We start from the raw sequence: 14,844 nt of genomic DNA, 5'->3' as shown, positions 1-14,844 counted from the left end.
GAGAAGTAAGATGGCATTACGTAATGTTTTTATCGAATTTCCTTTTATAATAAGTTTAACAAATTATTCGCAGGTTAAAATTTATTTATTTATACATTATGTTGCTTATTCTGTACAATATTATATATATAATTATGTAAGTAAACGTAGAATGAGATTTTGTAATATTTGGATACTTTTAAATATTCAATTTTGGTTCGTGATTTTCTTAAAAGCTGTAATGTGAAGAAAAACCAACTCAGAAAAAAAAAGGAAAATAGAATATATATTATTACCCTATTTATATAGAAATATTTGTAACTTTTCAAGATGTTACGAGTAATTTATAAAAATTCCATTTAAGTTAAAAATTTATAATACCATTATAAAAAAGTGAATAAATAAAGTTTTTATTTAATATCATAAATTAAAATGAAACTAAGTGAAAATCTCGATAACACAGTGTTTCAAAACGTTAAATAAAAAAAAACATTGTCCTAAAAATTTCCTTTAAGATTTTCTTATGTATATTCTTTCTCTTCAACAACATGTGAAATATCCTCTATTTTTGTATAACAACACAAGTTAAGAGGATTTAGTCAAATAGTATACAATAATCATACTCACTCACTCTACTCAGTTATTCAATACTAACAAAGAGTTCACACCACAAACATGTCACAAGATGGACATCACGTTAACAAAAAACTATGCCATAGACACATTACCTCCAAAGTGATGCCAAACCAAAGGTCATTCTCATAGAATCTATTGATTATTCTGAATGGTCAACAAAGCCTTATAATCAGAGTCCCTTTACCTACTCATGAACAAAGCCTTACGGTTAGGATCATCCTACAAACACAACCAATATGTCTTTCCCATGTAACTTATTGGTTACTTTGCCTGCTCACCAAAGCCTTATGGTTAGAGTCACCCTATCTACTCAACAAAGCATGTTTCATTTGATAGATTTTTACACTCATTTCTTTACAAGATCCACTTAGACACTTTTATGCCTATCTCTTTGTGAACGTATATGTATTTTTAAGCATAGTGTCTTAACAAGTATGTGTAGGTTTTTCCTACTGATAAGATGCTTCTTCTCAAGAATACATCATGCCATTTTAGCTTATCTTTTTCGCTATTTAATATTTAAGCGCCTCATGTAGCCTTAGATATAACCTTTGATTTTTACTCTCGTTTGGCCTGACGCTTATATGTTTATAATCTTTAGACATTTTTCTCTCTAACTTCTTTTTCTAATTAACCTCATGCTTCTTGTTTGTTATTTGATGTTCAAACGCCTTCTCTTATGATCACTCGAGAATAAGATTTTATTCTTTGCATGATATATCTATGTTTATTCCTTTTTCTTAGACATTTGATTATTCAAGATTATTTTGTTTAATGTTATGAGTTAAATTTCAAAATTAAAAATGCTTTAGATGATTTATTCTCTCTAAACGATTTTGTCTCAACAAACTATACGACTTAATTAAGTTGTTAGAATATATTAAAGCCTCACCCACCACACACCATTGTGAATCAACGTACAACTATTTTATTATGTTGATATCTTGTTCATTTTATTTCATAAAAGTTTTGTTCTTTGTTTTCGTAGTTTGGTAAAAGTTTCATTCAATTCCTTCTTAAATTTAACTCTATAATTCTATTAGTCTTAGCAAACAAAGTATACTTTTATGATACAATTTACATAATATAAAATCAGATGACTAATAGAAAAAGCTGTTACTAATTATTCTAGTTTAACTTTTAATTCTGCCAAAATAACATTTAGATATACAAAAGCCTTATCCTGGAAATCAAATGAAAATCATGTGTCCCACCAAACAGAGGAGAATGCATTTCACATGACTATCCTGTTTCTACCTAGAATGGGACACACATCTCACGTGCCTCTCTGGTGTTATCGATTTTTGAGTTTTGTCTATTCTTTCGTAGTGAGTGGTGAGAGGTAAATAAGAGTCCTTTCCTTTGAAACGAAGTGAGACTTTGAAACGAAGAACCTGAAGATAAAGTAGTTAGAAATGCCCGAGTTTTGCGTGACAGGAGGTACTGGCTTCATCGCATCGCACTTAATCAAGACCTTATTAGAAAAGGGTCATACGGTGACGACCACCGTGAGAAACCCAGGTATGCCATTAAATTTGTATAATTTGTAGAAATAAGTTTTTTTTAGTAATATAAATTTGTATTTCTTAGTTGAATATGTAATTTTTGTTTCAAGTAATTGGTTTATAGATGGAACTTTCTCCTTCGATTTCGATTTTCTAGTGATTTGTATAACAGTTGATAATTTTTGTTAGTAATCCACTTTCTGTCTCTTGCTACAGTTCTGAATTTAATTATTTATTTTTTTATCAGAGGATGAGGAGAAGGTTGGTTTTCTGAGCGAACTCAATGGAGCGAAAGAAAGACTGAAGATTTTGAAAGCAGATCTCTTAGTAGAAGGAAGCTTTGAGAAGGCAGTGACAGGAGTTGATGGTGTCTTTCATACGGCTTCACCTGTGCTTGTTCCATTCGACGAAAACGTTCAGGTATCTTTGCCTTTTTAATATCTTGTTATTTTGAAGAATCTGACATGAAGTTGAATATGCCTAAATTTAGTAGAACTGACTTTGATATAATGAACTAAATGATACTATGGAAATGTGATTTTAGCAAAACTAAACGATGTGAACACAAATTGTTTGTGAATAAGCCTTCTCTGTTTTGACGTAGGGTGAAGTTTGTTCTTTATTAGTAGCTTCTTATACTAAGATTTATCATGATTTGACTTATATCACAGAAGAATTTGATTGATCCATGCGTAAAAGGAACTTTGAACGTGCTTAACTCCTGCTTAAAGGCAAATGTGAAACGTTTTGTGCTCACTTCTTCTTGCTCTTCCATAAGATACCGTGATGATGTGCAACAACTCTGTCCTCTTAATGAATCTCATTGGACAGACCTTGAGTACTGCAAACGCTACAACGTAATTGCACTTTCTACCCAATTTCACAACTATTATATGTTTGTGTAGTTGGCATTGTATTAAAGTATTAGAAATATGTGCAGTTATGGTATGCATATGCAAAGACGGTGGCAGAAAGAGAGGTTTGGAGAATAGCAAAAGAAAATGAAATTGATGTAGTTGTGGTTAACCCATCTTTCGTTGTTGGTCCACTCCTTGCACCACAACCAACAAGTACACTCCTCTTGATACTTGCCATTGTCAAAGGTTAGTAGATCGCCATCTTATGTTACACAAATTTTTCATATTTGACGTAAACTTAATTTTTTTTTTCAATCACTAATTGTTGGTTTATAGATTTAAAAAACAGGCAATTACCATTTTCATAAATTTCAATTATTCGATTATGATTATCACGTTGAAAAACGGGTAACTTTCATCTTGGTATAACTTATCATCCATTCTTTTAACAATTTCAATGATTTGACAATCTAACTTATGTATTTCGTGATTAGTTATCTGCTCTTACAAATTTCCTCCTCTTCTATTCTCTCTTTCAAATGGTAAAAGTGTAAAATTATTTTGTAGGTTTGAAATTATTCTAATACACAAAAGTATTGAGAGAAAAATGAGAAATTGATGCATTGTAAACCCAGATATAATATTATTTTATTGATTTAACATAAACTAGTTTGTAGAGATATTTTCATGTTGAAAAGATTATTGATTACTCTTACCTTTTAGGATAGATTTGTTTTTTTTCATTTTTATTTTTATTTTTATGTATAAATGTTGATTAAGAAATTCCATTAATTAAAATGTTGATGTCACAAAACACTAACTGCTTAATTTATTTTTTATTATTTGAGTGCTCATTGGGTTAACGTTTTTTTTAATAAAAATGGGGACAAGGATAGATGTTTTAAACATATAGGTCAATAAGCAAATCTTATAAAATTATGATTGAGACCAGATGATTGCTAGATTGAATAACTGCCTTATATTTGAAAATCTTCCTTATAGTGTCAAATTCTTTTCTATGAAACCTTCTTAGAGAAATATATATTTTTTTCATAATTTAAAATTGACTTGTGCATAAATATATAAAGATTATCTCATAACTTTTTACAAATTTAGTTTCCAAATTATCCATAAGTAAGTTTTAATTTATAAAGAAGTTACAATTTCATTTTTTTTATTTGTTTATGCAGAAATCTTTATAAAGAAAATTCATATTAGAAAATTTTTTTGATAAATACTTTTCGGTAAGAAACATTAAAATAAAATATATATTTTTTGTATAAACTGCATAATTTAATATGATTTGATTTAATTATGAATTTCCTTAAATACTAAAGCTTAACACGTGTGTCTATAACCCAATTTTAGTGTCTATATAACCCAATTTTAGTTTATATTTTTTTTTTCTCTTGTGAAAATTTTAGGTAGAAACTACCCAAATTGTATACTACATACATAACTAAACATTAAGTAATGTCGTATGTGATGATTGAAAACAATAATTTTAAATTTCTCCAATATATCTTCTTCTAAAAATTTCTCAATCTACTTCTAAAAATTTGCATGATTAACTTTTTTACAGTTTTTATTTATATATCTTTTAACAGGCATGAAAGGGGAATATCCTAATACAACAGTGGGGTTTGTCCACATAAATGATGTTGTAGCTGCTCACTTGTTGGCCATGGAAGATACCAATGCATCTGGAAGGCTTATTTGTTCAAGCACAGTAGCTCATTGGTCACAAATCATTCAAATGCTTCGTTCCAAATATCCCTCCTACCCATTTGAAAACAAGTGAGTAAAATCATATTATTAAGTTAATTAATTAAAACTAGATATAAATTAGAATAACTTCTATAAATCTAATAGATATTATTAAATGGATAGTTCAATCAATCATAATATTATCGGACTAGCCTGTACTATTATTTATAAATGATTGCGATAATTTCAGAAAAATATAGTAGAAGATAATCTAATTCAAACAAAAAATTTAGGGATAAAAAAATAATAAAATCAACCATCATTTTTAGTATGTTATATCTAACAGATTGTAAGAGGTATAAATTGTTATTTATATACCAATCATAATTAGCTGTAAATAGAAAGATAATATAACTACGCATTAGGAAAATCTTAAACATTCACTCTAAATTTTTTGTTTTTTTAGTTTATCATAACCCTATACAAGAGTTTATTTATATTATCTTAATTTAGTTTTGTAATTTCACAAAAACTTATTATGGGCATATGTGGAAATGTAGTTAAGATTTGGCATAGTTATGGAATAATAAGTATATAATAAGATATTTTTATTTTTGAGCATCAAGTATCTACCTGTGTGTTTTTCTAAAAACTATTTATTCAGACCATGTTTGAATAAGAAAAAAATATTTGCACACAGAAATAAGCAAATCTATTTTCAAATTACAAGCCTGACTAAGAATTAAGAACATCAATTGTGAATTTGAAGCACAAAAAACAAGCTTATTTTAAATTTAATACACTGTAGAAAGAACATTCCACTAATTTACTACAAATTAAATGATCTAAAAACATTTTGCTACAAATCACCTATGTTTTTCAAGGTCTGGTCTCGTTGTTACAGGTGCAGCAGCCAGCAGGGAGATGATAACCCACACAGCATGGACACCACCAAAATTACTCAGTTGGGGTTTCCTCCATTCATAACCCTAGATAAGATGTTTGATGATTGCATTACAAGTTTTCAAGACAAGGGCTTTCTGTGACATGTGACAGTTGTTACGTTTCATGTTTCGTATAGCGTAACATGAAACAAAATAAAGAAATATGAACAAATAAAATAATTTATATATTATCTATTATTTTGCATTAATTATTTTTTTCTTACTTTTACAACCTTGAAATTAAGTTGGTATCACAAAATATTTAATTAACAAATAATGTAAATGATTTCATTATGATCGAATTAAAAATGTTAATGCTTAGTTACTTGAGGGTGTTACCGTTGACAAAGAATGAAAAAGAAGGACTTGTCTGTTAGTTTGGATTAATAGATTTAAGAGCAAGAGAAGAAAACGTTCTCTGGGATAAAAAAAATTTTTGAATCTCGCTTTAGGTGATTTGAGAGTGACAAAAATGAAAAAATATTTTTATTCTCGATCTTTTTTCATGTTTTTTTCACGTAATGATCTTGGTTGCTTTCGGTGACAAAGAGATTCTCAAAAGAGTAACACAGTAAAATTCCCAGCAGTGCAGTACAGTGAGATTTTCAGCAATGCAACAACAAGATGCATAACATGTGTGACTACGGTAACATTTTACAAAAGGCATATATTTCCAAACTTTCATATGCGGAGACATATTTATCAAAAACCTCAACGTGCATAATTAATTAAAAACATATACATTTAATATTAATTAATATCTTAGTTAATATTAGGACTTTATCTGGAACCTCAAAACATTGTAAATTTTTCTTTGCACTAATGTTTTTTACTGTTCCTTTTCTCTCCCCCAGAAAACATTTCTCTTTCCTTATCTTTCTATCTCTCTTCTCTCCAAAGGTTTAGGTTTTTCATAAACTCCCTCTCTTTCTTCTATTCTTTTTTTTTTCATCTTATCTTTATAATCTCTAATTCAATTAAGATTATCTCTTATCTTCTCTTAACTAATTTTTAAAATATAAATAACTAAATCTTATAAAAGATTCACGTTATCTTTTTAAACCTTCAAATTATTTAATTTACATGTTTTTAATTTTAACAACTTCTTATGTATAACAACTTAGAACATATTATTTATTTTATTTTATTTTAGTAAAGTGTAATATATAAGAAGATTTTAATTAGAAATTGTTAAAATAGTAGCATATTCTATAACGTCTAAAGCCAAGATCATAAATAACATTTTCTGAACCAAATTGTTGAAATGAATCGGAAAATCATAAACGATATCTAAAAGAAAGTATGAAATCATTTAATAGATTGTATGAGAAGTTCATTTTGTATTTTTCAAACTAATGCAATACACTGAAAATAAATCCTTAAAAATAGTGAATATACCCTCTAAAAAAGCCCACTTTGCTCTTGTTTTTCATCAGCTTTTACAACATAATCCAAGAGATGATCATCACATTTCACCTCTCCTATGCATTATATATACCATATTTTCCACATTGTCTCTAATAATAAAAATAAACTTGTTAGAGGAGAGCACTTTTCATGGCTTCATTCAGCAAGATAAGAATCATTCCTAGATTCTCCCTTGGGTGTAAGTAAAAGGGGCTAGAAGGATTTTTGCAAGAGATCCATGAAGAAAGAAAACTAAAGAGAAACACAACAAAGAAGAATATGCAAGACCAAGAAAAATTAGTAATGGAAAAAAAAATATAGTGAAAGCACTGAAGCAAAATATAGTGAAAGCACTGAAGCAAAGAGGGATCCACTCTGGTACCATCTTTTGCCATGAACGCGAAAGATGAAATCAAACGCCAAAAACGGATAATATAGCGAAACGAGAAGAAAGAAGGTTCTATTGTAATAAACTGATTCTATTAATGCATTTTAACATACATCAGAGTACGTGATGCATGTTATATTTATATACATGCAGATACGTGAAAAATGGAAGCCCAAGGCCCATAAAAGTAAAACGGCAAGAATAAAAACAAAACTCAAGATACATGAAAGCAAGTTGTTTACATTAAAAACTCATTTTATGAGTATTGTTGTGGAATATTAGACATCCTCCAAGGATAGTCCAAAGTTAAAGACTTAAATATCCATTAATGTACGCAGGACTTTTTATGTCATGTAAAAAACCATCGTATTATATGTTTCCAAATTTCAGAAAATCCAAGACATACTTCAAACAAAAAAGTCAAGATTCTCCATGGAAGCAATTTCTCAACATTCATGAGCAGGTAGAAACTATAATGCAAGATATTTTATAACAGCATGCTAATAAAATAAGAAGAATAGACGCCAGTTTTTCCTGCATGAATCCCTTTCTAATGAACATGAAATTACAAATTGAATAAGGTAAATAATTGGGAACTTAATTTGCACTGAACTCATCTACATCATGAACCTAATACAATAAGATGCAATGACTACCTCATGGTCCCAATCACTGCTTTTACAAATTAAGTCGACAGATTATGCTGATGCTATTCTTATTCAGAATGCATTGTTTCCAGCTTTCGAATGAGTATGCACATTTACTCAAGAAGCTTATTGCAGGTGCCAACACCAACAGCAGCAGCAAGATGCCATGCAGCATGAAGGTAAGGAGTTTTAGGAAATAAATCATCAGCTACAAAAAGCATACAACCAAGTAATGACGACATCTTATGCACTGTGTGAGCCATCCTCAAGTCTGGATCCTTCAATGCTCTTTTAGCAAATGCTACCTGAATTAGAAAAATAATGGTTAGAAAAGCTTAATTCTAAAATGTTTACAGCTAATTTTTTACAAGATCATATCATGTTACTACAATACATACAAGAGCTGTGCCAGTGCCAAAAACACCTTAAAGAATATATTCCCAGAATGAAAAGGTATCAATGATAACATTAGACTTTGATGCCCAAAAAACAAACTAGAAAATATTGTAGCTAGATATACTTTTATATACTAATTATTTTACTCAACATTTATCGTTTATTTATTTTTGCAATTTTTAACTTTGTTTATGTGTCATATCCTCAAATTAATAGACAGATCTGTAAAGCATTTTAAAGGCCAGAGTAACAACATTTCCATACATTTGCATGAATGCTTTCAATGCTATTAATGTATTCTCATTCTTATTTCTTATAATAGGTTTTGGTGTATTATTATTTTTACCCAATTCCTTAACCACTGTCTTTGAGACATAGTCAGAAAAATCCATTTCATATTTAGGCAAAATTTAAATATATAAATTAAAAATATATAAACAGAAAAGAATATTATCATTACAAAGCAATGATGAAATCGTGTTTGAAGATATAAAGTATTAGTAGGAGATACTTCATTATTTAAAAAAAAAACGTTTTTATTTTATTATAGAAATTAAAATAAACTTTTTAAATTGCTACATGCAGGATAACTTGATGAGTATATTTAAGAATACTATTTGAAAAAAAAAATTAAAACAACGATAGAGTCTGTGGTGCAAGTCATCTGACGCATTGATAAAGTTTAAATTGAGAAGGTCTAGCTAAAATTAATATATACAAGTTAATAAGTAAATTATACAAGACTACATATTTCAATCCTTTTATATAAAAAAAGAGAAGGTTCATATTTATCTTTTTTCTTTTTGAACAAATTGAGAATCATGGCAGACCATAGTTTATTTTATGCAGTTCATGAATATATTTCATATTGTGTTTAAATTGTCATATTATGTAATCTGAAAATGAATTTTTGAATTGTATAATTCAGAAATATATTTCATATTGTGTAATTCAAAAATATATTCAGAATTGAAAAATTCGAAATATATTTGTAAAAATGCGTTATGGATTTCTAGATTACACAATTCGAGATGCATTTTTGAATTGTATAATATATTTCTGGATTATACAATCAAAAATATTTTCAATCCATGAACAAATTGGATTTAGGAATGGGCGGCAAAATAGGTTTTGGAAAGTCCATTTCGGAATGCATGAATGCATTGAAGTGCTCGAGAAAATTGTAAGGCTGCATAAAGATGGAACCAAAATTATTTTAGACAAGTATCAACAGTTTCGTTCGCTAGACCTAAGATCCATCTGAAAACTAATAAAGAAAAATAGAGATGCAATATTCTTGTAGAGTCCTAATGGTTAACTTCGTAACCAGGCTTTACAAATAAAATGTAAATCATCACAAATAAATAGTTGTAAGACTTACCTCCATCATCCCTGTGTGAATAACTGAAACCATCATCGGATTAACAGGAAGAAATATTGCAGATGCTGCCATCAGTAACTTGGGATTCTCATTTCTGAGGGCCATTGACAAACACTGCAGAATTGATTTTATATTCAAATATGATATCAAAATGATTTACTCACAGAAAAGTATATAACAATATCATGGTAGACAATAAAGAAAAATGATACACATACAGAAAACATGTCCAAATACGCAAGTAATGTGCCTTCTTTATTTCGTTGTTATACTTAAGCAACAAAGCAAAAAAGAAAAAAAACTTTAGGCACAGAGGATAGTAAAACCATGAGAAAAACAACAAGACATTAACTACAGATAATCAATGTAATCTTCATAAGGCTTCCTCAGTTTCCAAATTGGGTTTTTAGGATTAAGGTAGACTTAAAAGTTCAAATTCTAAGACTATAAAAGCCCTATTATTGGATACTTGTATTTGTCTAGGCTCTAGATGTCTATTCATAAGTGTGAGAGAGTGTTATAATTGAGCCACCCACATTTGTCCATGTTCCAGATGTCAAGTACGCATTACAGGGTGTGTTGGAATAACACATTGACTGCAATATTGTCGATATAATTAATCCTTATACAACTTGAGCAACCCTTACCATATAAATCAATTTTGTGGAGTTAAGTTAAACCCAAAGCCCAAATTATAAGATGTTGAAATATTGAAACTTGGTTATTTCTGAATATAGCGTAATGATAATCTAACCTCTCCTTTATAGAATGGTCCTGATTTCAAACAATCCCTTTCTCCATATTCAGTGACTCGGCATTATTGTTGATATGAAAGAAATATAAAAAAGTATACCTTTTTCTCCAAAAGAAGTTCGATATAAGTACAAGAAATTTGCCATTTGAAACAAAATTAGGGAAAAAGGCATTTCTAAATTGAGTGGACGTGCAGAAGTGCTGATGACCAGTATAACTGCAGAAAAAAACTTAGTTCTTCTAACCATCATTGTAGTGGTGGTATAATTTCCAGTTATTAGGTCTAGACAATATCGATAAAAGCTTGCAAATATGGGTTATTAGTACATAATAATTTCCAGTTATTAGTACAGAATATAGCAAATATGGGTTTTGCACATGATTGAATAGCCAATTTTATTCATCTGTATGTTACTTACAACAGTTGTTGTGGCTATCATTGTGTAGTCAACCCATCTCAAAAATTTCCTCAACCTTCCTCTTGAGGAATGATACATGCTTGAGGCCACTCCAACTCCAATTAGTGAATTAGCATACAACTTTGAATTGACATTCTTCCTACATTACACAGTTATTTATAAGATTACAAGAGCTATTTTTCTCGCCAAAATAATTTACGATGCTAGGAGGGAAATATTACCTGGGGGCCTGGATTCCAAGAGCTATAAAAGGAATTGAAGTAACCACATTAGCAAACCTTTCAGCAAGATTCTGATCACCTGATAAAGGGATGCAGTACTAACCATTATTTACACAAGATTGGATCATTCATGGGAAACAAATTAACAAAACATCAAATGGAAAGAATAATTATCAATATTACCATGACAACTAATACTACAATGAATGGGTCTTAAGCATGCTGGTCTCTGGTGCCACAGTCTTCTGGTACATGTAAGAAGTAGGTTAGTCGTGTGCACGTGTTGTAAATTTCAATTCTTTGCAATGTCATAAAAAATTTACAGTCCAGTAAAAATTGTATGACATTTCTGCTGAGTACATAATTCACTTACTGCATTAGCAGCTGCTGATTTGCTTCCGTAGTTGACGTTCGTCCAGTTGAAGTATGAAAGTCCTCACTTTGAATAGTTTCTGTCAAATCAAACGGTGAGTGAGGTGCCACTTGAACTCCATGGACACCCTCAAGGGCTCTACTGTGACTCAGTATGCTGTTTTGAGTCATGTCCTCCCCCACAGAAGATTTTAGTCAACGTAAGTACCAGCAAGAAGTTGCTGGCACTGATCGGTTGGAGAGTGGAGTCTAGCCAATGCTGCATCAAAAATAGAATTTTGTTATTACTTCACAAAAGTTGGAGTCAGTTTGTACGTAGTTTTAATTTTCGCCACAATAAAATTTTAACATACAAGAATGAAGAACTACTAATGGCAGTGATTATATAACAAATGAATCAAGAACACGCGGGTGACCTGCCCCTATTTATAATGATTAAAATAGTGGAAGAACTGCTAATGGCTGTGATTATATAACAACTAACAAATTATCTAAGAATTTGAAACAGGTGACCTTCCCACTTTTTATTGTAATTCGTAATTAATTGGCATGATAAAAATTCGGTTGACTTCAAACTTCAAAATTAAATGAGATGAATATCCCCGAATTCGTTCAACTTTCTTTGATATGTCATACATAAAGTTGTTCCGCCTGAACCTCTTACTAATATATACATATCTATATATACATATATACACATATACATATATACATATACACACACACATACATATATATATATATATATATATATATATATATATATATATATTTATATATATAGAGAGAGAGAGAGAAAGAAAGAGAGATTGAGATAATCATGAGACAAATATCCCAAATTTCGAAAGAATTTCCAATTCAGCAGTTTAGATAGCTGAAACGTTATCATCATCCCTCTTCAGATTTTCACAATTAAAACAACCTAAATATAATCTCCTAGAAGCTATGTATCATAGGCACGCGAGTACTTCTAATTCATTGGTGAACAGAACAAGAAAGGTGAATACACAGGTAGCCGTTGGTGACAAAATTCCTCTTACGAAAAAATCCAATGCATTAAGATATAACAGAATTCCTCCGAAGGAAGAACCCAATTCACAAAGATATGACAAAATCCCTCTTTCACAGTTGCACTGAATTCAGGTAGAAAAGAAAAACAAGACTATCATCCTTTGCAATTTGTATCAACTAGATTCAACACGGTAAACTATTGAGCTAGTGTTATAAAAGACAGAACCAATCCAAGATCAACCCAATCGGCAACATATGCTAGCTGAGTCGTACAAATTATTTACATCATCAATGCACCGAAATCAAACTAAAAATCATATTCCTATTTATATACCTATACAATACACTCTCAATCCTAATTATAGGGAAACAAACCATTAACTAAGAGAGATAATCTAAAATTTTACTAGGTATTTCTACGTTTTATGTACTCAATTGAATTCTTATAAAGCTAATCCCCATCCATATTCCTTCATTCTCGAATTAACTACGAAAAACTGCGTTCCATCGCCAGTCTCAACTCAACAACAACATAACCTGGCCAATTACTCTACAATGTTTCTGAGCATCGTTCCTAAAGAAGAAACAACAGTATAACCGTCCTAATTACTATATCACGGTTCCCTTGAATTAAACTCCAATAGCAGTTAAACCATTATTCGGCTTCAACTAAGAACCACAAAGAAGAAAACAAAAGTTTACAATAATGTGTGTGAATGAGTGAAAGAGAGAGAGAAAACCTGAGAGTGAATAGGTAGCAATGCAGAAGCGCGTATTGTATTTATAAAGGAGAAGGAGGTGAAGGTGGTGATTGATTTTTCAGTTGATGGGTATTTTGAATTTTCAGATATAAGAAACAAAAATAAAAATAAGGGAATAGAATAAGAGAGAGGAAGATGCTGCTTACGCAAGAATCTTCCTATTTCCCTCCACGCATATTCGCTTTCTTTTCCAATTTCGCACTGGAAAACCCAAATATACCCATTCAACACCTATTGTTATCTTTGTCTTCCAATTTTGTTCTCTATTTTGATAACTGAGTCTTCGTCCTTCTCTGTTCCCAGACTGTTCTCTTTCTTCTCACTCTAACAAGTCAAATTATTAGGTTTGCAATATGACGTGGCATTTGCATTTGGCAACTTCATTCTATTGTAAAAATGGTGTTTTTTTCTTTCAAGTTTCGTATATAATTAAAATTGGTGTACTGACACGTAAAATACAGATATTAAGTATATCTCCCAGATATTTTTTTAGTTAATATCTTATAATATAATAACCTATTATCATATTTTATTATTTTTAAGATATTATGAAATATTTTTATCATGTTTACAGATAATATTTTATAATATAATAATGTATTATCATATTATATTATATTTTTAAGATATTATAATAATATTTTATTGTTTAATATGTCTAAGATATATGACATAATCATTATTATATAAAATATTAAAATTTAATAATAGATTATCTTCCAAGTAACATAATTTGTTTGATATATTTCTTTATTTATTATTTAAAAAATTTATAAATACATGTATGAAAAATCTTATAATTTTATAATTACTTTATTTTCATATTTCCACTTATTCTCTTCGAGTGACTTGAGAGTTTGTGTAAATGGACCTTCCCTCGTAATGATTCAAAACTTGGTAAAAACAATATATATTAATATGTCTTTCAATCAATTATATTTGTTAATTAGTTCGGACTTTAAATCCTTTAAAATCAATTATGTTTGATGTATTGTTCCTTTAATTTTTGATAGTTTTATTAGGATTTTATTGTTAAAAAAAGTTTTGAAAAATTAAGAAAGAAATATTTATATATGATAGAAAATGTCCTCCCACCAAACTTGAAGAGTTTCATTCTCAATATTTACCACAAAACTATTGATTGGAATGAACACTTAAATGTGCACCCCCACACTTTCCATTATAGTATCTTTTATTGAGTCTTTTCATGTTACAATGAATTAGTCCACACCACCAACTAAGTATACTCCATAAATTGTTTTAACATATTGATAGCAAAGTTTGACACATTATTACAAGTCAACTTCATCACCTAATTTTCATCACATTATTGAACGTCTAAGAGGAAAATGAAGAACTTTTATGATTGTTCGTGGAAGGGTTTAGTAAGGTGACTTTGAACATAAGGATTGATCATTAAATTAGTTATTATTATAAGGACGGATTCATTTAGGTGAAGT

At 29.6% G+C, this 14,844-nt stretch overlaps 2 protein-coding genes across 4 annotated transcripts; one reads left to right on the top strand and one right to left on the bottom strand.

Moving 5' to 3' along the window:
* The first annotated feature begins 1,838 nt into the window (after positions 1-1,838).
* Positions 1,839-5,837, top strand: LOC124844642 (tetraketide alpha-pyrone reductase 2-like). The gene is made up of 6 exons (XM_047321617.2): positions 1,839-2,136; positions 2,368-2,540; positions 2,792-2,977; positions 3,061-3,223; positions 4,585-4,774; positions 5,589-5,837. The coding sequence occupies exons 1-6, from the start codon at positions 2,031-2,033 to the stop codon at positions 5,728-5,730; spliced, it is 960 nt and encodes a 319-aa protein (XP_047177573.2). The 5' UTR covers positions 1,839-2,030; the 3' UTR covers positions 5,731-5,837.
* A 2,052-nt stretch (positions 5,838-7,889) lies between these two features.
* LOC124844648 (fold protein) lies at positions 7,890-13,706 on the bottom strand. Of its 3 annotated transcripts, none has more exons than XM_047321624.2 (7): positions 13,364-13,706; positions 11,614-11,871; positions 11,424-11,482; positions 11,241-11,319; positions 11,020-11,158; positions 9,848-9,961; positions 7,890-8,375 (listed from the first exon to the last, which is right to left on the bottom strand). In XM_047321624.2, exons 2-7 carry the CDS (start codon positions 11,781-11,783, stop codon positions 8,184-8,186), a joined length of 753 nt encoding a protein of 250 aa, XP_047177580.2. In that variant the 5' UTR covers positions 11,784-11,871; positions 13,364-13,706; the 3' UTR covers positions 7,890-8,183. The 3 variants fall into 3 exon arrangements, with proteins under 3 accessions (XP_047177580.2, XP_047177579.2, XP_087964305.1); XM_047321623.2 differs by having other exon boundaries at positions 11,424-11,485; positions 13,364-13,699; XM_088108179.1 differs by having other exon boundaries at positions 11,424-11,485; positions 13,531-13,699.
* Between the last annotated feature and the right edge of the window lie 1,138 nt (positions 13,707-14,844).

The sequence above is a fragment of the Vigna umbellata genome, chromosome 3, assembly GCF_029865625.1.
Source record: "Vigna umbellata cultivar VRB3 chromosome 3, Vumbellata_1.0, whole genome shotgun sequence".
Taxonomy (NCBI): domain Eukaryota; kingdom Viridiplantae; phylum Streptophyta; class Magnoliopsida; order Fabales; family Fabaceae; genus Vigna; species Vigna umbellata.
This window is presented reverse-complemented; position numbering and strand designations above follow the sequence as displayed.

Coding starts and splice junctions, on each gene's coding strand:
- LOC124844642 (XM_047321617.2), top strand. CDS start 2,031: ATGCCCGAGTTTTGCGTGACAGGAGGTACTGGCTTCATCGCATCGCAC. Junction 2,978..3,060: donor AGTACTGCAAACGCTACAAC/GTAATTGCACTT, acceptor AAATATGTGCAG/TTATGGTATGCATATGCAAA. Junction 4,775..5,588: donor TCCTACCCATTTGAAAACAA/GTGAGTAAAATC, acceptor TCGTTGTTACAG/GTGCAGCAGCCAGCAGGGAG.
- LOC124844648 (XM_047321623.2), bottom strand. CDS start 11,783: ATGACTCAAAACAGCATACTGAGTCACAGTAGAGCCCTTGAGGGTGTC. Junction 11,486..11,613: donor AATCAGCAGCTGCTAATGCA/GTAAGTGAATTA, acceptor TACATGTACCAG/AAGACTGTGGCACCAGAGAC. Junction 11,320..11,423: donor TTGTAGTATTAGTTGTCATG/GTAATATTGATA, acceptor TCCCTTTATCAG/GTGATCAGAATCTTGCTGAA.